Source organism: Nerophis ophidion, linkage group LG20 (assembly GCF_033978795.1).
Source record: "Nerophis ophidion isolate RoL-2023_Sa linkage group LG20, RoL_Noph_v1.0, whole genome shotgun sequence".
Taxonomy (NCBI): Eukaryota; Metazoa; Chordata; class Actinopteri; order Syngnathiformes; family Syngnathidae; genus Nerophis; species Nerophis ophidion.
The window spans coordinates 6,218,192-6,244,065 of NC_084630.1; the positions used below are offsets into that span (position 1 = coordinate 6,218,192).

A 25,874-nucleotide genomic window follows, 5' to 3' on the forward strand; every position below is an offset into this window, starting at 1 on the left:
CTTTGTCACCGATTCTGTTCATAACTTTTATGGACAGAATTTCTAGGCGCAGTCAAGGCGTTGAGGGGTTCCGGTTTGGTGACCGCAGGATTAGGTCTCTGCTTTTTGCAGATGATGTGGTCCTGATGGCTTCATCTGGCCGGGATCTTCAGCTCTCGCTGGATCGGTTCGCAGCCGAGTGTGAAGCGACCGGAATGAGAATCAGCACCTCCAAGTCCGAGTCCATTGTTCTCGCCCGGAAAAGGGTGGAGTGCCATCTCCGGGTTGGGGAGGAGACCCTGCCCCAAGTGGAGGAGTTCAAGTACCTAGGAGTCTTGTTCACGAGTGAGGGAAGAGTGGATCGTGAGATCGACAGGCGGATCGGTGCGGCGTCTTCAGTAATGCGGACGTTGTACCGATCCGTTGTGGTGAAGAAGGAGCTGAGCCGGAAGGCAAAGCTCTCAATTTACCGGTCGATCTACGTTCCCATCCTCACCTATGGTCATGAGCTTTGGGTCATGACCGAAAGGATAAGATCACGGGTACAAGCGGCCGAAATGAGTTTCCTCCGCCGTGTGGCGGGGCTCTCCCTTAGAGATAGGGTGAGAAGCTCTGCCATCCGGGAGGAACTCAAAGTAAAGCCGCTGCTCCTCCACATCGAGAGGAGCCAGATGAGGTGGTTCGGGCATCTGGTCAGGATGCCACCCGAACGCCTCCCTAGGGAGGTGTTTAGGGCACGTCCAGCCGGTAGGAGGCCACGGGGAAGACCCAGGACACGTTGGGAAGACTATGTCTCCCGGCTGGCCTGGGAACGCCTCGGGATCCCCCGGGAAGAGCTGGACGAAGTGGCTGGGGAGAGGGAAGTCTGGGTTTCCCTGCTTAGGCTGTTGCCCCCGCGACCCGACCTCGGATAAGCGGAAGATGATGGATGGATGGATGTTTCTTAAAAATATCTCCAAGAGGGAGGAGATAAAGAGCGAACAGGATGGGGCCTAAAATAGATCCCTGGGGACACCACAGTAAAGCGGGGCAGAAGAAGAAGTGGCGTCCCCCAGCCTGACAGAGAAGGACCTCTCAGACAGGTAGGATCTGAACCACTCTAACGCAGTCCCCCTGACACCCACACAGTCTCTCAGGCGGTCTAAAAGAATTGTGTGGTCGACTGTGTCAAAGGCAGCTGTAAGATCTAAAAGCACTAAAATGGCAGAGCTGCCAGAATCAGACATTAAAAGCAAGTCATTAAAAACCTTTAAAAGTGCAGAGTTATCCAGTAAAGGCTGCAGTAAAAGGTTGCACAAACAAAAATCTCCATCCACTCATTTTCTACTGCTTATCTTTTTAATGACGAATATTGTCATTGTGAGTAGAGGCCATGTAAAACTAAAACAATCAATGCTTATTTTAAAGAATAAAGCATGTGCATTCATTGTCTTTGTCTATAACAGGGGTAGGGAACCTATGGCTCGGGAGCCAGATGTGGCTCTTTTGATGACTGCATCTGGCTCTCAGGTAAATTTGAGCTGACTCTGCTTAACACGATAAATAATGAATAATTCCACTTGTAATCAGTGTTAAAAATAATGTCCAAAATATAAAACATCCTCGTGCATTTTTAATCCATCCATCCGTTTTTCTACCGCACCTGTTCAAGAAGCTAGGTTGATGGTAAGAAGTTATTCATTTATTATTGGTTAGTGTAGTGCTTGCCCTCCTGGGGGTTCTTCAGACCACCAAGAACCGACATGAGACCCTGTTTCAGGCTTACAGTATTGTTTCATTTTTCAATAAGTCCCTCAGTTGCTTTCCAGCAATTGTGTTTTTCTCTTTCGTTCTGGCTCGCGCTCTGGCTCCTGCACCAACCCCGTCGCCCCTCCTGGCTGCTGCTTATAACATAGCGACAGGTGATTAGGTAACAAGGCCCCTACGCACCTGTCGCTGATTTCGAGGCCGGTCCTGGCAACACCCCGCTTCGCTGCAGGCCCGCAGGCCACGCCCCCCTCCACAGTTAGCTTCAGAATAACAATGTTATTGGGCGGTATAGCTCGGTTGGTAGAGTGGCCGTGCCAGCAACTTGAGGGTTGCAGGTTCGATTCCCGCTTCCGCCATCCTAGTCACTGCCGTTGTGTCCTTGGGCAAGACACTTTACCCACCTGCTCCCAGTGCCACCCACACTGGTTTAAATGTAACTTAAATATTGGGTTTCACTATGTAAAGCGCTTTGAGTCACTAGAGAAAAGCGCTATATAAATATAATTCACTTCACTTCACTTCACAAAGAATAAGAGACCTATTATACTCTAAAAATGTTGGTCTTACTTAAAAATGCACGCGTTTAGTTGTGTTCAGGGTTAAAAAGGGACGGTGTGGCGCAGTGGGAGAGTGGCCGTGCGCAACCCGAGGGTCACTGGTTCAAATCCCACCTAGAACCAACCTCGTCACGTCCGTTGTGTCCTGAGCAAGACACTTCACCCTTGCTCCTGATGGGTGCTGGTTGGCGCCTTGCATGGCAGCTCCCTCCATCAGTGTGTGAATGTGTGTGTGAATGGGTAAATGTGGAAGTAGTGTCAAAGCGCTTTGAGTACCTTGAAGGTAGAAAAGCGCTATACAAGTACAACCCATTTATCATTTATTTTATTTAAAAAAATATTTTACGGCTCTTACGGAGATACATTTTAAAATATTTGGCTTCTTGGCTCTCTCAGCCAAAATGGTTCCCGACCCCTGGTCTATAAAGTAAGTTAGACTCAACAATCTGAAGATCAAACTGTTACATCATTTGCTTGATAGACACACTTACTCGAATGGGCTTGAGGAAGTCCAAGTTCGACAGGAAGTGGCTTTGGGCCTTGTTCAGCCAGTCCTTGGACGACTTGCAGATAATCTCTTGCGTCAGGCGAGATACATTGCGGTCAGCAATATGGACAAACTCCTCCAGAGGTGTTGTGTTACACAAGTCTCTGAGATGGAAGCCAAAACCCTTAGTCAGAACCTGGACACAGAGGGAGAAGTAGACCATGGTTATTAGTTTCATTACATGTGAAATAGGTCTGTGAAGAACCATCCCTGCTACAGTCTACTATCCATGGTAGGCATGGGCCGAAACATTTTGCTGGACGATATCGATATCGTCCCACAAATCTTTGGCAATGAACGATAGTATTTTTTGAAATATTTTAGAAACATTTAAGAAATTCATTAAACTATTTTATGGAATAATAAATGAACACCGCACTAGAAATGCGAATGATGCATGTGTTCGGAAATAGATGATGGACTTAAACATTTTAGATGTTTAAAATTGGTGTAGTAGGTAACGAGTTCTGTACGAAGTGTCGGGCAGCTGAAGGGAACTCTTGTTTATTTATTGTCGGAATGTCAGAGAATAAAAGAGTAATGGTTGAAAACAACAAAAGAAGCAAACATCCCAATGACATTGCAAACTTGTATTCTTGGGGATATCTATCAATTTAGTAACGTGTCATCAAAGAGTAAAAATGCCTTTCTTTCAATATGCATAATAATAAAATATATTAAAATATTTAAAAAATGGATAAAGGTTGATAGTCCAACTAATACTGACTGGTATACACAGGCTATGGAGATGATATCAGTAGAAAAAACTGCATTTAGTTTAGATAATGACTCATATGTTGGAATATGGGATCCAATATTGAAATTAAAGCTGCAAGCAGCATTAGTCGGGTCCGCTTTGGCTGATGCCGCCACAACTCAAGCCTTGGTCTTAGTCAGACCTACATAGAGGTTTTTGTTTCATGTCTCTACGACATTCCTAACAGAAAATACAAGCAGTTTTGTCTGTGTTTTTTCCTAGGGGGCGCTAGAGCGCAATTTAGATTTTTAGGGTTTGGTTTTTTGTTAGATGGCAATTTTCCCCAGTCCTGATGTGTGTGTAAAATTTGGTGAGTTTTGAAGCATGTTAAGGGGGTCAAATTACAGATCGGGGTTTCTGGATGTTGTTGATAAATGGCTTTCGCATTGCACAGTAGAGCTTTAACTTGCACTTTGAAGCATTTTAAGGGGGTCAAATTACAGCTCAAAGAGGCAAAAATGACATTTTTTAGGAAACTTTGCGCAGGGGTTCTTTGAAGGCCCGTAAAATCAAAACCGGAGCAGTAATCAAAACTCTGTGAATAACTTTTAATCAGAAGTCAGTTTTAAGTATTAAATGAATCAAAATATGACTTATTATATCTTTGTGTAAAATATTGGACACAGTGTGTTATCAAGCTCATGAGATGCGATGCATTGTTCATTGTTTTTCAATTATTTTTTGGATTAACGTTTTTAATGATAATATCAATGAGTTTTTTTTAATCACTGCTATTTTGAAATTCCATCCATTTTCTATTGTTACTAATAATGATAATGTTCATTTTAGTTTGACTACTTTTAGAGATTGTACCATGTCATGTTTGTGTGTCCTCAAATGCTCTGTTTATTGCTGTTCTGAGTGTTGCTGGGTCGGGTTTGGTTTTGGAATTTGATTGCATTATTATGTATTGTTTTGTTGGATTGATTCATAAATGGATAAAAATAAAAAACAAAAATAAATATTTTGTGACAAAAATTTTTTAGCACTAATGTAATCATAATATGTAATAATTTATATTATTATAAGGTAATAATGTATAATGATATGGATATTGTCCCACAATTTTTTGGCAATGGACGATAGTATTTTTAGAAATAATCGATTTTTTAAAAATGAGAATCGATTCTGAATCGCACAACATAAACGATTCGATTTGTATTCGAATCGATTTTTTCCCACACCCTTTGTATGTATGTATGTAGAAGGCTGTTTCTTGATGTCCAAGACACATATCTCCTCTGAGACAATAAAGCTAATTATTATTATTATAAAAATAACATATATTGTATGTACTGTAAACCCAAGCATTATTATTACCTGGCAAGTCATTTGCGCTTACTGAAGAGAAATGGTAGTAATCATAACAACCCTTCATACATGTTCAGCAGGGATTTGCATCTAATCGCTGCAAAACAATTACCAAAATAGCCAGCAATTCTCGTTCCTTGAATAATGTCCTTGCCAGGTTAAATGAAGTGCATCCTCACTGATCAATAAACGTCTGGGTAGCAGCGGTGGGCGGAGAAAAGTCCCATCGCAGCTCTGTGTCTGCACTTGAGGAGGCACGGGGGGGGGGGACTGCAGGAAACGGAGCGGTCATGTGACTTTCGCTCACTGCTATTATGTGACTTACTGGCAGCTGCTGTAAACCGGTTGGCCAGAGAAATTAGGATGATTTTAATGGGAGAGGAGGAGCGTGTGTGTGAAGATGATTCTTCATGTATATAAAACTAATAATGACATTTAAATATCTGTAAAATTGTATTTTAGTCAATCGGAATAAAATAATGTGTGTCTACAATGTTGTTGTTTTTTCGGACATAAAGGCCTTAACAGCCTGTTTCGGGTTTTATTGGATTTATGCATCAGCACCGAGGAGCAGTGAGGACAAGGGTTTATGGCTTGGCGCAGTGGTAGAGTGGCCGTGCGCAACCCGAAGGTCCCTGGTTCAATCCCCACATAGTACCAACCTAGTCATGTCCGTTTTATCCTGAGCAAAACACTTCAACCTTGCTCCTGATGGGTGCTGGTCAGCGCCTTGCATGACAGCTCCCTCCATCAGTGTGTGTGAATGGGTGAATGTGGAAGTAGTGTCAAAGCGCTTTGAGTACCTTGAAGGTAGAAAAGCGCTATACAAGTACAACCCATTTATCATTTAGGGCTTTACACTACAGCAGGGGTCGGGAACCTTTTTGGCTGAGAGAGCCAAGAATCCGAATATTTAAAAATGTAGGAGCCATATAATTTTTTTTCAACACTGAACACACCTAAACGCGTGCATTTTTAAGTAAGACCAACATTACTAACATTGATATTCTGAAGCTAACTGTGGAGGGGGCGTGGCCTGCGGGCCTGCAGCGAAGCGGGGTGTGCCAGGACCGGCCTCGAAATCAGCGACAAGTGCGTGGATGGCCCACCTGGGCCTTGTTATCTAATCACTCTGTTATAAGCAGCAGCCAGGAGGAGAGACAGGGTTGGAGCTGGAGCCAGAGTGCGAGCGAGAATGAAAGAGAAAAAGACAATTGCTGGAAAGCAACCGAGAGACTTATTGAAAAATTAAAAAAAATATCGTAACCCGGAAACAGGCTTTCATGTCAGTGCTTGGTGGTATGAAGAACCCCCAGGAGGGCAAGCCCTAAAAAAAATATTAATAAATAAAGTGCGGTAGAAAAAAGGATGGATGGATTCAAATGCATGAGCATGTTTGATATTTTGAACGTTATTTTTAACACTTTGATTACAAGTGGAATTAGTCATTACTTATTGTGTTAAGCAGTGTTAGCTCCGATTTATCCGAGAGCCAGATCCAGTCATCAAAAGAGCCACATCTGGCTCTAGAGCCATAGGTTCCCTACTCCTGCACTACAGTATGTTTAATTCAGGTATGGGTCATTTTGAACAACAAATAGCCACTGTTTTGTGTTGGGCTTTGACATTTTGGTAATAGCAAGTGTGATATTCTACCTTTTCCAGATTGACGTCCGCCTCTACGATCTGCTTCAGCGCGTGACGGGGAAGCGAGGCGTTGTGATGCAAGAAGTGGGAGAGGGTTTCGTTATCTTTCAAAAAGTCCTTCAGCTTGAAACCTAGCAGCGAAAAGACAAGAACAATGTAGAGTAAGCACAAACGCCCTACTTTTGATACAAAGGAGGGACAGAGGAGTACAAACAGTGGTCATTTCAAAACAAGGCAGTGGAAGACAGAACTGAACATTTCAGCAATGTAAGCATTTTGAAACACCTTGTATGTTTTTGTGCATACTATGATATTGCCTATGACATAACACCACAAACTACTATATAATCAGGGACTCAACGCTACCAATTTTCATGTGGTAAAAAAGGCAAAATTGCCTATTAGTGTACATATTTTGTTTACATTTAACAGTGAGCTGATAATGATAATTTATGAGTTTCATTTGCAAGTATTATAGAGTAGATTTTGCATGTAGTATAGGCAATTCCCTGCAATGAGGTGGCGACTTGTCCAGGGTGTACACGGCCTTCTGCCAGATTGTAGCTGAGATAGGCACCAGCGCTCCCCGCAACCCCAAAGGAAATAAGCGGTAGAAAATGGATGGATGGATATAGGCAATTCCAAGACGTTAGTTAGATGGCAGTAGTGTACGGACTGCAGTGCGTTACGATGAGTCTCATGTTTTGTTGCTCCCTAGAAAGGGATTGTACTGTAAGAATTGTAACCATTACATACCAGCTGTTTGATTGTAATGACATTGCCATGTAAAATCGCTAATGCTAATCTGTAGCATGTCTACAGAAAATCCAATATAAGTAAGCATCAGCATTTTAAAGAGTGGAGCCTTACTGTACGCTCGATACTAGTGTTTAAGACGGACGAGGTGGCGACTTGTCCAGGGTGTACGCCGCCTTCCGCCCGGTTGTAGCTGAGATAGGCAACAGCGCTCCCCTGCGACCCCAAAGGAAATAAGTGGTAGAAAATGGATGGATATCGGCAATTCCAAGACGTTAGTTAGATGGCAGTAGTGTATGGACTCGTGTTTTGTTGCTCCCTAAAAAGGGTTTGTACTGTAAGAGTTGTAACTATTACACACCAGCTGTTTGATTTAACGACTGTGTTAGTTGTAGTTTCCGTGACCAATTTTGGAGATGTTTAAATTGTCATGTAAAATCGCTAATGCTAATCTGTAGCATGTCTACAGCAAATCCAATGTAAGTAAGCATCGAGCTAGTGCATTTTAAAGAGTGGAGCCTTACTGTACGCTCGATACTAGTGTTTAAGACGGCCAAGGTGGCGACTTGTGCAGGGTGTACGCCGCCTTCCGCCCGGATGTAGCTGAGATAGGCACCAGCGCTCCCCTGCGACCCCAAAGGAAATAAGCGGTAGAAAAAGAAAGATGGATGGATATCGGCAATTCCAAGACGTTAGTTAGATGGCAGTAGTGTATGGACTCGTGTTTTGTTGCTACCTAAAAAGGGTTTGTACTGTAAGAATTGTAACTATTACACACCAGCTGTTTGATTGTAACGACTGTGTTAGTTGTAGTTTCCGTGACCAATTTTGGAGATGTTTAAATTGTCATGTAAAATCGCTAATGCTAATCTGTAGCATGTCTACAGCAAATCCAATATAAGTAAGCATCGAGCTAGTGCATTTTAAATAGTGGAGCCTTACTGTACGCTCGATACTAGTGTTTAAGACGGCCGAGATGGCGACTTGTCCAGGGTGTACGCCGCCTTCCGCCCGGTTGTAGCTGAGATAGGCACCAGCGCCCCCCGCAACCCCAAAATGGAAAAAGCGGTAGAAATGGATGGATGGATGGAGTCTGCCATTGGATGTGGGACGTTACGTGCAGCATAAGTTTGATTTTACGTGAATCGATACCGGGTAGTCGCAACATAATTTAGTCAGCGCTGTAAAAGTGCAAAATTTGGTACCATCCCTAAAGGCCTACTGAAAGCCACTACTAGCGACCACGCAGTCTGATAGTTTATATATCAATGATGAAATATTAACATTGCAACACATGCCAATACGGCCTTTTTAGTTTAATAAATTACAATTTAAATTTCCCAGGAGTTTCGTCTTGGAAACGTCGTGTAATGATGACGTGTACGCAAGACGTCACGGGTTTTTAGGAAGTATGAGCGCTGCGCACACACACAGCTAAAAGTCGTCTGCTTTAACCGCATAATTACACAGTATTTTGAAGATCTGTGTTGCTGAATCTTTTGCGATTTGTTCGATTAATATTGGGGAAGTCACAGTAGAAAGATGGAGTTGGGAAGCTTTAGCCTTTAGCCACACAAACACACGGTGATTCCTTGTTTAAAATTCCTGGAGGTGAAACTTTCCTATGGATCAGAGCGCCGTCAAGAGGACATGGATCCCTACCAAATGTCAACCAGCAGGTTTCGGTGAGAAAATTGTGGTTAAAAAGTCAGTTCTTACCGGAGAAAAGCTGCGCTTGTGCCGTTCATAGCTGTCGTCGACTCCCCTGAGACACTGGCCTCAAGACACCCGTGGACACACACCTCCGACTATCAGGTACTGTTAAACTCACTAAAACGCATTTTTTTTTAACCTGTTTTTTTTTTTTTCTAGTCCGTCGCTATCAATATCCTCAAACACGAATCTTTCATCCTCGCTCAAATTAATGTGGAAATTGTCGTTTTCTCGGTTTGAATAGCACTTTTTGTTGGAGGCTCCCATTAAAAACAATGTGAGGAGCCATCAACATTTGACGTCATCGTCTGCGACTTCCGGTAGAAGCAGGGCTTTTCTGTTAGCGACCGAAAGTTGCGAACTTTATCGTGGATGTTCTCTACTAAATCCTTTCAGCAAAAATATGGCAATATCGCGAAATGATCAAGTATGACACATAGAATGGACCTGCTATCCCCGTTTAAATAAGAACATCTCATTTCAGTAGGCCTTAAGTTTGTTTTGCAACTCTGGATGACTTTCAGTTCCTGTTCTAAATTTCAAGGATGTCAAAACATTCCTCTAAACATCCTAACTCAAATTCTGTGATTGCACACACACATTGAGCTCCCCCGCTTCGGTTGAGGCTTTGCTCTACATGCAGCCACATGGTTTCTTCCTGTCTGACGCACACACATTCAACAAGAGTTTTGACGCACAAGTGAACATCCTGAGGGGAGGAAGCGAGAGAGAACTACATGGTATGGCTGCATGAGCGCAGTGTTTTTTAAATCGTGCACCAGTGTGTCTATGTGTGACCTGAACTCTCCTGAGGTGACTCTCCATGGAGTGTTAATAGGGTCTAATCAGCATCCCAGCAGAACAGAAAGGCCTCCATTGGCACATGGCGTACAAAGACCCTTGAGGACAGAGCAAAATAGATGCTAAAACCTAATTAAAATGTAGTGTTGTGCAGTCAGCCAAGTATGCAAGAGTCCATTCCAGGTCTTTATTTTATCTAATCTGCGCAAGTGTGTCTAAGTGGTTGAAATTCTGTGCGTTATCAGGATCTGAAATTTTCTTGAGCCCAAGTCAAGCTTGAAGACCGAGCTCTGTATTAATATTGACAGCTGGCACGTGTACACGTAGGGCCCTATGGGTGCTTGAGCCCCTGCCCTTTTTTGCCTCGTGTGTGTTGTTTTTTGTTTTGTTTAGTTTTTTTTTCTTTAGACAACATTCATACATTCCTGTTAGGGATGTAAAAAACCAAAACAAAAAAAACCGCGGTACAAAAACTCCACGTTTTCTTGTAATACCGGGTTGTTTGAGCCTGCGCTTCCGCCAGAGAGCCAACTGCGCCCCTGAGGACACGTGACAGTGGAGCAACTTGAACCTGTGAGTTATGGTCTAGTCGCCGTCCACTTATTCAGCATCTAATATGGGTAATATTTCAGAAAAACGCTGTATTATTCTATTATTCAATGTGCCAGCTTTTGTTTTTGCCGGACGTCGGAGCACAGCGCATCAATTGAGCACGGCACATCAATTCCGCACAGAGCAGAGCGGATCGTGCGGGACAGGAATTAGTGTACAAAATAAAAAATAAAACCCCGGGTTGATTTTCAAAATAAAATGCACTGTGTTTACGGCGGATCACATTTCTCTCCCAGTAGAGGTTTAGATATAAAGTTGTATTGCGTTTCAGTTGTTTAGTCGGAGCATTAAGTGAGAAAGACCATAAGTTACAACTTGATGGTGTTTTCATCAAGTTAAGGGAAGAAGGACAGATTTTCACATTAAAGTTTTTTCCATTTGGGTTTTTATTTTTTTTTAGAATTCAATGTTCAATGTTCAATGTTAAAGTGCTTATCTTTAACAAAAAATAGCCTAATAATAAACCAGCGTTTTGTTGCTTTTCATGTCTTCCAAGCCTATGATAATGTGAATTAACTCATTATGACAATAATTTGTTGACACAAAAGAAATGGCAATCACTTTTACCTATAAAGGACACACAGCTAAGTAGTTAGCTTCCTATTAGCAAATTTAATTTTACATTAATTTCCATATTGTGTAAAGGACCAAAAAAAATGTCCTGCCCTTTTCTGACTTTGAGCCCCTGCCCCTTTATAATCATGTGCACGTCCCTGCTTGACACAGCTGGTGCTTTTTTCGTCACGACCAAAACTGGTCCATAAACAGGCTGCTATTATTGTGAACCACAAACTGCCAATTCTATAACCCAGTGGTTCTTAACCTTTTTTCAGTGATGTACCCCCTGTCAACATTTTTTTTAATTCAAGTACCCCTAATCAGAGCAAAACATTTTTGGTAGGAAAAAAAGAGATAAAGAAATAAAATACAGCACTATGTCATCAGTTGTTGATTTATTAAATTGTATAACAGTGCAAAATATTGCTCATTTGTAGTGGTCTTTCTTGAACTATTTGGAAAAAAAGATATAAAAGTAACTAAAAACTTGTTGAAAAATAAACAAGTGATTCAATTATAAATTAAAGCTGCAAGCAGCGTTGGTCGGGTCCGCCTTTGGCCGCTGCCGCCGTGTCCCGAGTCCCGATCTTAGTCAGACCTACATAGAAGTTTTTTATTCCATGTCTCTACGACATTTCTAACAGAAGTTACATGCAGTTTTGTCTGTTTTTTTTCCTAGGGGGCGCTAAGCGCAATTTTGATTTTTGGGGTTTGGTTTTTTATTAGATGGCAGTTTTTGCCAGTCCTGATATGTGTGTAAAATTTGGTGAGTTTTGAAGCATGTTAAGGGGGTGAAATTACAGATCGGCGATTCTGGATGTTGTTGATAAATGGCTTTCAGTCTGCATAACAGAGCTTTAACTTGCACTTTGAAGCATTTTAAGTGGGTCAAATTACAGCTCAAAGAGGCAAAAACGTCATTTTTCAGGAAAATTTGCGCAGGGGTTTTTTGAAGGCGCGTAAAATCAAAACCTGAGAACTTATCAAAACTTTGATCTATACTTTTAATCAGAAGGGTTCAAACTCTCTCCTGTGCGAGTTCTAAGTCAGACCTACATATAAGTTTTTGTTTCATGTCTTTCCGGCATTCCTACCGGAAGTTACAAGCAGTTTTGTCTCTTTTCTCTTCCTAGGAGCAGTTTTTTCTGTGTTTTATTTAAAAATTGCGCTAGAGCGCATTTTTCAATTTTCGGGTTTGGTTTTTTCATTATATCGCAATTTCTGCCAGTCCTGATGTGTGTGCCGAGTTTGGTGAGTTTTGAAGCATTCTAAGGGGGTCAAATTACAGCTCAAAGAGAAAAAAATTGCATTTTTTGCGAAAATTTTGCTTTGAATGGGTTTTTGCTAATTTTTTGTTGATTTTTGCCCCAGAAGATACAATTATGAAATTTAGGTATAAGTCAGCCCTATATAGAGGTTTTTGTTTCATGTCTCTACGACATTCCTAACGGAAGTTACAGGCAGTCGTTTTCTTTTTTTTCCTAGGGGGCGCTAGCGCGCAATTTTCATTTTTGGGGTTTGGTTGCTTAATACGTTGGGAAGGCATGCCAGACCGACGTGTGTGTCAAATTTGGTGAGTTTTGAAGCATGTTAAGGGGGTCAAAGTACCGCGCGTAGGTTTTGATTGATTGATTGATTGATTGATTAATACTTTTATTAGTAGATTGCACAGTACAGTACATATTCCGTACAATTGACCACTAAATGGTAACACCCGAATAAGTTTTTCAACTTGTTTAAGTCGGGGTCCACGTTAATGAATTCATTCAATTCAGGTGCGGAATAAAGAAAGAAAGAAAGAATAATAATAATAATAATAATAAAACGCAGCAGATTCAATAGGGTCCTTGCATATGGCAAAGGACATGGAGTCCTTTGCCATAGGCAGGGCGGACCCTAATAAAGATTTCTACACATAGAAGTAATCATCAACTTAAAGTGCCCTCTTTGGGGATTGTAATAGAAATCCATCTGGATTCATGAACATAATTCCAAACATTTCTTCCCGAAAAAAGAAATCTTTAACATCAATATTTATGGAACATGTCCACAAAAAAATCTAGCTGTCAAAACTGAATATTGCATTGTTGCATTTCTTTTCACACTTTATGAACTTAGATTCATATTTTGTTGAAGTATTATTCAACAAACATATTTATAAAGGATTTTTGAATTTTTGCTATTTTTAGAATATTTAAAAAAAATCTCACGTACCCCTCGGCATACCTTCAAGTACCCTCATTTGAGAACCACTGCTATAACCTAACAACTCGAAGAGCAGTGAAATCAATTACACTATCTTCTGCTAAAAGAGGCCTGTTCTGAAAATACCAACATTGCAAGGACTTTTTCTTTGAATCAATGAAAGTTGACAAAAAAATCCTTGTTGGAGGTCTGCACTCTAATAAGTGTCATTCCGGTTATATGCTAAATATGTAGTAGAAGCATTTAAGTCTCACCTTAAAACTCATTTGTATACTCTAGCCTTTAAATAGACTCCCTTTTTAGACCAGTTGATCTGCCGTTTCTTTTCTTTTCCTTCTATGTCCCACTCTCCCTTGTGGAGGGGGTCCGGTCCGATCCGGTGGCCATGTACTGCTCGCCTGTGTATCGGCTGGGGACATCTCTGCGCTGCTGATCCGCCTCCGCTTGGGATGGTTTCCTGCTGGCTCCGCTGTGAACGGGACTCTCGCTGCTGTGTTGGATCCGCTTTGGACTGGACTCTTTCATCTCCGTAATATCGCTAAAATTCGCTCCATTCTGTCAACTAAAGACGCTGAGATCATTATCCATGCGTTTGTTACGTCTCGCCTCGATTACTGTAACGTATTATTTTCGGGTCTCCCCATGTCTAGCATTAAAAGATTACAGTTGGTACAAAATGCGGCTGCTAGACTTTTGACAAGAACAAGAAAGTTTGATCACATTACGCCTGTACTGGCTCACCTGCACTGGCTTCCTGTGCACTTAAGATGTGACTTTAAGGTTTTACTACTTACGTATAAAATACTACACAATCTAGCTCCATCCTATCTTGCCGATTGTATTGTACCATATGTCCCGGCAAGAAATCTGCCTTCAAAAGACTCCGGCTTATTAGTGATTCCTAAAGCCCAAAAAAAGTCTCCGGGCTATAGAGCGTTTTCCGTTCGGGCTCCAGTACTCTGGAATGCCCTCCCGGTAACAGTTCGGGATGCTACCTCAGTAGAAGCATTTAAGTCTCACCTTAAAACTCATTTGTATACTCTAGCCTTTAAATAGACTCCCTTTTTAGACCAGTTGATCTGCCGTTTCTTTTCTTTTCCTTCTATGTCCCACTCTCCCTTGTGGAGGGGGTCCGGTCCGATCCGGTGGCCATGTACTGCTTGCCTGTGTATCGGCTGGGGACATCTCTGCGCTGCTGATCCGCCTCCGCTTGGGATGGTTTCCTGCTGGCTCCGCTGTGAGCGGGACTCTCGCTGCTGTGTTGGATCCGCTTTGGACTGGACTCTCGCGACTGTGTTGGATCCATTGTGGATTGAACTTTCACAGTATCATGTTAGACCCGCTCGACATCCATTCCTTTCCTCCTCTCCAAGGTTCTCATAGTCATCATTGTCACCGACGTCCCACTGGGTGTGAGTTTTCCTTGCCCTTATGTGGGCCTACCGAGGATGTGGTAGCGGTTTGTGCAGCCCTTTGAGACACTAGTGATTTAGGGCTATAGAAGTAAACATTGATTGATTGATTGAAATATGGCCGTTCCCACTCTCCCTTTATTTTCAGAATCACATGAGCTCCTCAATTGTTAGCAGACACGTGAGAGCGTCCCCCTCTTTGATCCAAACTCTAATGCCGATAGTCTGCAGTAGAGCTGTGTGTGCTTTCTCCATCCAGCATTAAACAGCTCCTTTTTCCAGATCAATGCATCCCTTCACAAAGATCGCCTCACACTGTGCATTTAGAAATCAATGATGATTACATGTACAGAACATGTTCCAGTTAGAATGTCCACAGATTAAGAGAGAGGACGATATCAACAGTAATCCCACTTTAGACAAACATATCACTATTTGGACAAAAATGTGATTTTCTATTAATGTACAATTGTCCAGAGCTACTGCATGAGGATGTTCTGTAATTCTGGACAAAAAAAAAAAAACGGGTGATTTCCAAAAACAACAAGAACCTCTGTTGTTCTGTTGAGTTGCATAATGACCAAACTCCACTTCAGGGTCTAATGTGCAAACAAGGTTGCATTGCACCCGTTTTTTTCAATTTGGAAATGAATTGAACTGATGGCGTTTGTATTGGAGGCTTATTTCTGTTGCAAAGCGACAGAAATAAAACAAACTCTTGCTTGTTTTTGAATCAAATTAGTTATGATATTACTACTGTTTTTTTGCTCTTGTGCCACATCCTCACTTGTCAATCAATCAATCAATGTTTATTTATATAGCCCCAAATCACAAATGTCTCAAAGGACTGCACAAATCATTACGACTACAACATCCTCGGAAGAACCCACAAAAGGGCAAGGAAAACTCACACCCAGTGGGCAGAGAGAATTCACATCCAGTGGGACGCCAGTGACAATGCTGACTATGAGAAACCTTGGAGAGGACCTCAGATGTGGGCAACCCCCCCTCTCTAGGGGACCGAAAGCAATGGATGTCGAGCGGGTCTAATATGATACTGTGAAAGTTCAATCCATAGTGGCTCCAACACAGCCGCGAGAGTTCAGTTCAAGCGGATCCAAGACAGCAGTGAGAGTCCCGTCCACAGGAAACCATCTCAAGCGGATCAGCAGCGTAGAGACGTCCCCAACCGATACAGGCGAGCGGTCCATCCTGGGTCTCGACTCTGGACAGCCAGTACTTCATCCATGGTCATCGGACCGGACCCCCTCCACAAGGGAGGGGGGGACATAGGAGAAAGAAAAGAAGCGGCAGAAAGGAGGTCTATTTAAAGGCTAGAGTATACAGATGAGTTTTAAGGTGAGACTTAAATGCTTCTACTGAGGTGGCATCTCGAACTGTTACCGGGAGGGCATTCCAGAGTACTGGAGCCCGAACGGAAAACGCTCTATAGCCCGCAGACTTTTTTTGGGCTCTAGGAATCACTAATAAGCCGGAGTCTTTTGAACGCAGATTTCTTGCCGGGACATATGGTACAATACAATCGGCAAGATAGGCTGGAGCTAGACCGTGTAGTATTTTATACGTAAGTAGTAAAACCTTAAAGTCACATCTTAAGTGCACAGGAAGCCAGTGCAGGTGAGCCAGTACAGGCGTAATGTGATCAAACTTTCTTGTTCTTGTCAAAAGTCTAGCAGCCGCATTTTGTACCAACTGTAATCTTTTAATGCTAGACTTGTTTGTGTTGGATTAGTTTCAAAATCGTGTTTTTATCACCTTCGTCTTTTAGTAAAGGTTAAACCGTTTTTATCTTTTAACCTTTTTTGAACAAGTCGTGCATGCTTTTATTTCAAGTGGCCTGGACTACTGCAATGCACTTTATGCTGGCATTAGCCAAAAAGCTCTCTCCCGGTTGCAGTTAGTCCAGAACGCAGCAGCACGACTTTTAAGAGGGGCCAGGAAACGCCAGCATGTAACCCCAATTCTTCAGAGTTTGCACTGGCTCCCTGTTCATTTTAGAATTGATTTTAAAACATTGCTGTTTGTTTTTAAATCTTTACATGGACTGGCACCTCAATATATCTCGGACCTTATCCAAATTTACATCCAAGCGCGCGCTCTGAGGTCCGAAAGCCAGTTCCAGCTCGTGGTGCCCAAGACCAGACTTAAGACCAGGGGAGACAGGGCCTTCTCTGTGGTCGGCCCTAAGCTCTGGAACACTCTGCCCCTCCATGTTCAAACTGCTTCCACAGTGGAGTGTTTTAAGTCTCCTCTTAAGACCCACTTTTATTCTTTGGCTTTTAAAACTACGTGAGTTGTGTGGTCCTCTGTCCTCTGTGTTTTTTATACACTTTGATTTCTATTTTACTGTTTTAATTGATTTTACCCTTTAAAATAGTTTTTAATCATATTTGATTTTATTGGTTTCATATTTATTTATTTTTTGTTTTTATTCAGTCATTGGTGGAGCATAGCTTCTGTAGCCGAGGATCGGACCGCCAAGTACCCTGCCTTCGGCTGCCGCCCAGCTCACAATGCACCTCGGATTCAGGAGGAACAGTGTGGTTTTCGTCCTGGTCGTGGAACTGTGGACCAGCTCTATACTCTCGGCAGGGTTTTTGAGGGTGCATGGGAGTTTGCCCAACCAGTCTACATGTGCTTTGTGGACTTGGAGAAGGCATTCGACCGTGTCCCTCGGGAAGTCCTGTGGGGAGTGCTCAGAGAGTATGGGGTATCGGACTGTCTTATTGTGGTGGTCCGCTCCCTGTACGATCAGTGCCAGAGCTTGGTCCGCATTGCCGGCAGTAAGTCGAACACATTTCCAGTGAGGGTTGGACTCCGCCAAGGCTGTCCTTTGTCACCGATTCTGTTCATAACTTTTATGGACAGAATTTCTAGGCGCAGTCAAGGCGTTGAGGGGATCCGGTTTGGTGACCGCAGGATTAGGTCTCTGCTTTTTGCAGATGATGTGGTCCTGATGGCTTCATCTGACCGGGATCTTCAGCTCTCACTGGATCGGTTCGCAGCCGAGTGTGAAGCGACCGGAATGAGAATCAGCACCTCCAAGTCAGAGTCCATGGTTCTCGCCCGGAAAAGGGTGGAATGCCATCTCTGGGTTGGGGAGGAGACCCTGCCCCAAGTGGAGGAGTTCAAGTACCTAGGAGTCTTGTTCAAGAGTGGGGGAAGAGTGGATCGTGAGATCGACAGGCGGATCGGTGCGGCGTCTTCAGTAATGCGGACGTTGTACCGATCCGTTGTGGTGAAGAAGGAGCTGAGCCGGAAGGCAAAGCTCTCAATTTACCGGTCGATGTACGTTCCCATCCTCACCTATGGTCATGAGCTTTGGGTCATGACCGAAAGGATAAGATCACGGGTACAAGCGGCCGAAATGAGTTTCCAGGTCTCTCCCTTAGAGATAGGGTGAGAAGCTCTGCCATCAGGGAGGAACTCAAAGTAAAGCCGCTGCTCCTTCACATCGAGAGGAGCCAGATGAGGTGGTTTGGGCATCTGGTCAGGATGCCACCCGAACGCCTCCCTAGGGAGGTGTTTAGGGCACGTCCAACCGGTAGGAGGCCACGGGGAAGACCCAGGACACGTTGGGAAGACTATGTCTCCCGGCTGGCCTGGGAACGCCTTGGGATCCCCCGGGAAGAGCTGGACGAAGCGGCCGGAGATAGGGAAGTCTGGGCTTCCCTGCTTAGGCTGCTGCCCCCGCGACCCGATCTCGGATAAGCGGAAGATGATGGATGGATGGATGGTGGAGCATAATATACATATATATATATATATATATATATATATATATATATATACTTTTTTTATTTTATTTTATTTATTTATTTATTTATTTACAATTGTTTTTAACATGGCTGTGCAGCACTTTGGAAACGTTATTGTTGTTTAAATGTGCTATATAAATAAAGTGGATTGGATTAGTAGTGTGGTTTATTCGAGCCAATTATGTCTGTTTTTAAACCTTGTTTCGGCCGCTCACTGTGCTAAAATGGGTTCTAAAAAAACAAATTGATGACTTTTTCTTCACGATTTGTCTTTCAACAAGCATTCAATGGTTCTACAGAACTGCAGACTGGGAGGCGTACTCATTCCTAAATTTGAAACGGTCTGCACCGAGTCTGCCCTGTAAAGTCGACAACAGGACGTTATTTTAGAAACACAACCTTTCTCCGCAGCCGAGGTCATGGCTGTGGATCTTTTTTTCCCTCATCTTTTTTTCCCTCAGTGTGCTCTAAAGTACGCCCTCAGAGCCAGGAAGGGGCAACATTCCAGTTGGGACAATGTGCAGATTAGTGTAGCGATTATACAATCATTTCCAGTGTGGTAAATATGCAAGATTTCTGCCTTGCACCTCTGCTGGCACACAATGAGAGAGATAAGGAAGTGCAACACCCAATGACTTCTGGGAGATGGAGGGGGGCCCCTTAGGCTGCCAGAAAGCGATAACATGTTCAGATGCGTCTGGAGACTTTGATGAAAAACCTGCTGACCTTTACAACTGGCTTCATTTGGCAACGTACACATCTATTGCTCAGCAATGCTTGATCTAAAGTAAAACTGTGCCGTCTAGGCCAGTGGTTCTCAAATGGGGGTACGGGTAACCCTGGGGGTACTTGAAGGTATGCCAAGGGGTACGTGAGATTTTTAAAAAATATTCTAAAAATAGCAACAATTCAAAAATCCTTTATAAATAATAATATGTAAGTAAGTTCGTAAATTGTGAAAAGAAATGCAACAATGCAATATTCAGTGTTGACAGCTAGATTTGTTGTGGACATGTTCCATAAATATTGATGTTAAAGATTTCTTCTTTCGTAAAGACATTTTTAGAATTAAGTTGATGAATCCAGATGGATCTCTATTACAATCCCCAAAGAGGGCTCTTTAAGTTGATTACTTCTATGTGTAGAAATCTTTATTTCTGATTGAATCACTCGTTATTTTTAAATCTTTTTTTCTAAATAGTTCAAGAAAGACCACTAGAAATTAGGAATATTTTGCACTGTTATACAATTTAATAAATCCGAAATGGATGACATAGTGCTGTATTTTACTTCTTTATCTCTTTGTTTGAACCAAAAATGCTTTGCTCTGATTAGGGGGTACTTGAATTAAAAAAATGTTCGCAGGGGCGGTATAGCTCGGTTGGTAGAGTGGCCGTGCCAGCAACTTGAGGGTTGCAGGTTCGATTCCAGCTTCCGCCATCCTAGTCACTGCCGTTGTGTCCTTGGGCAAGACACTTTACCCACCTGCTCCCAGTGCCACCCACACTGGTTTAAATGTTACTTAGATATTGGGTTTCACTATGTAAAGCGCTTTGAGTCACTAGAGAAAAGCGCTATATAAATATAATTCACTTCACTTCACAGGGGGTACATCACTGAAAAAAGTTTGAGAACCACTGGCTTACACCACTGGCTTACACCAGTGGTTCTCACCTTTTTTGTATCTGCGGACCGGTCAAAGCTTAATAATTTGTCCTGCGGCCCGGGGGGGGTCCTTTTTTTTTCTTTTTTTTTTCTTTGTCATGAAAAAGGGACGTTTTTGTGGTTGGTGCACTAATAGTAAGTGTATATTGTGTTTTTTATGTTGATTTAATTTAAAAAAAAAATATATATATATATATATATATTTTTTTTTAATAAGAAATTCTTCTGCGGCCCGGTGGTTGGGGACCACTGGTCTAAGCGACTGCATAATATGCATCAAGTAACAATTCATCGTGTTTGCTTCCAGAAGGGGTTAAATATCCCGATTAATAAGCTTTACACTTTTGTAGACGATCATAAATAATCCAAATAGGAGGGGTGTCCGGATCCGATAATGATATTGATGCAATATCAGACTAAAAACAAGTATCAAATGACATTGGCTTGCATCTAAAAGCTTCGGTACCAGCCGTCCTGAAGCAACTTCATTTGTGCCAAGTTGGACATTCAGTTAATATCTCAGTGTCCTCCAATAATTCCTGTATTATAGTGAATTCCATACAAAATGTAAATATTGTAGGCTATTAAGAGGTAGCAGCTACACAACAGCTAAGCACACGATAGCACACAAGCTAGAAATACCTAATAACTGTCCTTAATTGAACAACATTGCAGTCCACAACAAAACATTTGTCAATATAAAGAACTATAAAAAAATATATAGTTGCATATTACTTGCAGATACAGTCTCTATAAGTGTCCACTAACAAACATGACTGAATCATTAATTTACTGCGTCGTGATTCATAATCCTAACTTAATAAACGATTGTGACCACTCGGTGCTGCTAAAAACACTAATTACTAGAGATGTCCGATAATGGCTTTGTTGCCGATATCTGATCTTGTTCAACTCTTAATTACCGATACCGATATCAACCGATCAACTGATACCGATATATATATATATATATACACAGTCGTGGAATTAACACATTATTATGCCTAATTTTGGCACATGGCACTGCCATATTTATATATTTATTATTGAAGTCACAAAGTGCATTATTTTTTTTAACATGCCTCAAAACAGCAGCTTGGAATTTGGGACACTATCTGTGTTGGCCCTGCGATGAGGTGGCGACTTGTCCAGGGTGTACCCTGCCTTCCGCCCGATTGTAGCTGAGATAGGCGCCAGCGCCCCCCGCGACCCCGAAAGGGAATAAGCGGTAGGAAATGGATGGATGGATCTCCCTGAGAGAGCATGAGGAGGTTGTGGTAAGCGGGGTTGAGGTCGGAGGGAAGGGGTAGCGGGGGGTGTATATTGTAGCGTCCAGGAAGAGTTAGTGCTGCAAGGGTTTCTGGGTATATTTTCTGTTGTGTTTATGTTGTGTCACGGTGCGGATGCTCTCCCGAAATTTGTTTGTCATTCTTGTTTGGTGTGGGTTCACAGAAGCATTTAGGTCTCACCTTAAAACTCATTTGTATACTCTAGCCTTTAAATAGACTCCCTTTTTAGACCAGTTGATCTGCCGTTTCTTTTCTTTTTCTTCTATGTCCCACTCTCCCTTGTGGAGGGGGTCCGGTCCGATCCGGTGGCCATGTACTGCTCGCCTGTGTATCGGCTGGGGACATCTCTGCGCTGCTGATCCGCCTCCGCTTGGGATGGTTTCCTGCTGGCTCCGCTGTGAACGGGACTCTCGCTGCTGTGTTGGATCCGCTTTGGACTGGACTCTCGCGACTGTGTTGGATCCATTGTGGATTGAACTTTCACTGTATCATGTTAGACCCGCTCGACATCCATTGCTTTCCTCCTCTCCAAGGTTCTCATAGTCATCATTGTCACCGACGTCCCACTGGGTGTGAGTTTTCCTTGCCCTTATGTGGGCCTACCGAGGATGTCGTAGTGGTTTGTGCAGCCCTTTGAGACACTAGTGATTTAGGGCTATATAAGTAAACATTGATTGATTGATATTTGTAACAGTAGTAAAGTTATTTATACGGCCACCCTCAGTGTGACCTGTATGGCTGTTGACCAAGTATGCGTTGCATTCACTTGTGTGTGTGAAAAGCCTTAGATATTATGGGATTGGTCTGCCACGCAAAGGCCGTGCCTTTAAGGTTCATTGGCGCTCTGTACTTCTCCCTACGTCCGTGTACCGCGTCGTACAGCAGCGTTTTAAAAAGTCACAAATTTTACTTTTTGAAACCGATAATTTCCGATATTACAATTTAATAGCATTTATCGGCCGATAATATTGGCAGTCCAATTTTATCTCTACTAATTACCACTCCATTTCAAATTAAACACAGCATATGTTTTTTTTTTATAAGGCTCGTGTTTTTCATACCTGTCATCGTTCACTTGACCAAGCCTTTTCCAACATTCCACACTACCAAACGATAAAACTGTGCATTGTGATTCTTGTTGATATCGTATCGGCCAATACTCAGGGCTCCAAAATCACTATTGTGTCGGAAGTGTAGTTGTATCGGTAAACCCCTGGTAGATGGAAATGAAGTGGATGCTGATGTGCGAATGAGACACCTTGCTGTGTTTAAGGTTGTGTAGCAGTGTTTCCTTCCCTCATATTGTGCATCAAAACAAGTATAACAGTGAACTAAACAGTTCGGTGGTCAATTAGAATTCAGAGTCCTTACGGGCGGTGTTCTTCTGCAACTTGTGGAGGGCCCTCAGGAGCCCACGGTAGCCCTCGTAGCTTTTATCATTCTGGGTGTACAACAGGATCTTCTTGGCATCATTAAAGAGTCGGGAGATTCTGGAAACACACCCAAGCCCAGTGAGATATACACTAATAGTCGAATTCTTAATAAATATATTATTGAGTAAAGGGTCTGTTTGCAATCTTTACTTGGCTGCCTTGAGGGTGCAAAAGTTTCAAAGTGTTGTTAGCATTAGACTTGCCCTCTTCCTGCTTTTAGCATGTAATAACGTAAACCAGGGGTGCCCACACTTTTTCTGCAGGCGAGCTACTTTTCAATTGACCAACTCGAGGGGATCTACCTCATTTATATATATCATTTATATTTATTTCTTTATGAAAGAGACATTTTTTGTAAACAAGTTAAATGTGTTTAATGATAATACAAGCATGTGTAACACATATAGATGTCTTTCTTTCACAAAGACAAGAATATAAGTTGGTGTATTACCTGATTCTGATGACTTGCATTGATTGGAATCAGACAGTAATGATGATAACGCCCACATTTTCAAATGGAGGAGAAAAAAAGTTGTCCTTTCTGTACAATACCATATGAAAGTGGTTGGTTTTTGGCATCTAATTCATCCAGCTTCCATACACTTTACAAGAAAAACATTGGCGGCAAATTCCGTAGCTTGCTTGATTGACATTCACGGCACCCGAGGGTCTTGTGAGATGACGCTGGCTGCTGCCAGTTCATTATTATGAAAAAATGACAGAGAGGAAGGCGAGAAACACTTTTTATTTCAACAGACTTTCGCGCCGTCCCTTCCGTCAAAACTCTAAAGGCCGACTGCACATTTCCTATCTTCACAATAAAAGCCTTGCTTCATGCTGCCTGCGCTAACAAAATAAGAGTCTCGGAAAGTTGGCGTGCACAAGTGATGTGCACGCCAGCTTTCTGAGGGATCGCTTGTGCACGCCAGTTTTCCGAGACTCTGTATTTAGTTAGCGCAGGCAGCATGAAGCAGGGCTTTTATTGTGAAGATAGGAAATGTGCAGTCGGCCTTTAGAGTTTTGACGGAAGGTACGGCGCGAGAGTCTGTTGAAATAAAAAGTGTTTCTCGCCTTCCTCTCGGTCATATTTTCATAATAATGATCTTGCAGCAGCCAGCGTCATCTCACAAGACCCTCCGGTACCGTGAATGTCATTTAAGTGACGTCTTGGTGAAGATTGATGATCACTAATTTTTAGGTCTATTTTTTTTAAAAGCCTGGCTGGAGATCGACTGACACACCCCCCGCGGTCGACTGGTAGCTCGCGATCGACGTAATGGGCACCCCTGACGTAAACTATGCCTACAGAACAGCACACATGCGAATTAGCTTTGTGTGTTGTCAGTTGATGGTAGCGATTTGGCAGAGTTTAGCTGCTAATGTTAGCTATAGTTCAGTGGTTCTCAACCTTTTTTCAGTGATGTACCGCCTGTGAACATTTTTTTTGATTCAAGTACCCCCTAATCAGAGCATTTTTGGTTGAAAAAAGGAGATAAAGAAGTAAAATACAGCACTATGTCATCAGTTTCTGATTTATTAAATTGTATAACGGTGCAATATTGCTGATTTGTAGTGGTACTTTTTAACTATTTGGAAAAAAAAAAAAGAGTAAAAACTTGTTGAAAAATAAACAAGTGATTCAATTATAAATAAAGATTTCCACACATAGAAGTAATCATCAACTTAAAGTGCCCTCTTTGGGGATTGTAAAGGAGATCCATCTGGATTCAAGAACTTAATTCTAAACATTTCTTCACAAAAAAAGAAATCTTTAACATCTTTATTTATGGAACATGTCCACAGAAAATCTAGCTGGCAACACTGAATATTGCATTTCTTTACACAGTTTATGAACTTATATACTGAGGTAAAGTCTTAAGTTCATTGTGTTCTTCATTGTGTTTTTGAAACTGCACATTTTTTTCCCCTCAGAGTTTTTCACTAACTTAAAGTGTTTTGACAAAACGATTATTTCTGAAATGTACATTTTTTGAATGTGCTTGTTGTATTTTGGCAAAAAAACAAAAAAAACAATCTGAAGTTGTTGTAGTTGTATTTTTAAGTTATTATGCCATGATTTGAACCGTCTGGCCCACATGCATTTTCTTCAATGCTGCCGCTGAGCTAAAATTAGTTCGGAACCCCTGATTTAAACATACATTCATATTTTGTTGAAGTATTATTCAATAAATATATTTATAAAGGATTGTTGAATTGTTGCTATTTTTAGAATATATATATTTTTTTAAATCTCACGTACCCCTTGGCATACCTTCAAGTACCCCCATTTGAGAACCACAGCTATAGTTGAAAAATGTTATCGTTAAAATGTCATTCAGACATTTTTTTGTTAATTTAACGAATTTGAGTAATAACCTGTGACAATTATCAACATTAATCCAAATTAAAAAGTGTGATTAATTTGATTAAAACATTTTTACCATTAGGCAGCGCAAATTTGTTGGTTTAAAAAATTTAACTGTGCGCAAGTTGCAAACAGACCCTGTAATTAATCAACAAATCCATGAATTATCAATTTGTAATCGAAATTGAAACAATACACAAAAAAGGCCACAGCAATGTATTAAAAAACAAAGCATTTACAAAGATACATCTAAATAAGTTAACCCGAAAATATCAGAAGTTTCAGGATGAAGCAGAGCAAGCAGTAACATATTGTTAAATAATGATCTCATTCCTCTTTTTACATGAAAATAGAGCGTTGATTTGGTTTTATACACACTAAACAATGATCAAGGTACTGCAAAAATGTAAAAGAAGGTTATATTTCTCACTCACATCGAATCGTTAAAGTTGCCCACAACCCCGGGGCTCTCTCCAGGGGTTGGGTTCCGGAAGCAGGGGTTGTTGGCATTACAGATGATTCCTTGTACCCAAGGCAGGGTGCCCGCTGAAGGCAAGGCCTTGTTAGGGAAATGGCCTGTGAAGTTGGGCATAAAACGCCATGATTAGTTTTTTTGGGTATGAATTTCATCAAGAAGGGTAAAACGTGGAAAAAATTATTTAATCATGAACGTAAACTTCCTATAGCAAAAGCCATTCTGCTCTTGTTGCAACCTAAATCTCAAATATATTGTTGACAC

The 25,874-nt window shown here is 41.9% G+C and overlaps 1 protein-coding gene across 1 annotated transcript in view; it reads right to left on the minus strand.

Annotated features, from left to right (window-relative positions):
* The window catches only part of LOC133538683 (phospholipid-transporting ATPase ABCA1-like), a 129,452-nt gene that overhangs the window by 84,497 nt on the left and 19,081 nt on the right, over positions 1 to 25,874 (minus strand). Inside the window, exons 4-7 of the mRNA XM_061880383.1 lie at positions 25,570 to 25,711; positions 22,709 to 22,827; positions 6,557 to 6,678; positions 2,777 to 2,968 (exon numbers count right to left, since the gene is read on the minus strand). Of these exons, the coding sequence (XP_061736367.1) occupies positions 2,777 to 2,968; positions 6,557 to 6,678; positions 22,709 to 22,827; positions 25,570 to 25,711 (575 nt within the window). The remainder of the gene's footprint in view (positions 1 to 2,776; positions 2,969 to 6,556; positions 6,679 to 22,708; positions 22,828 to 25,569; positions 25,712 to 25,874) is intronic.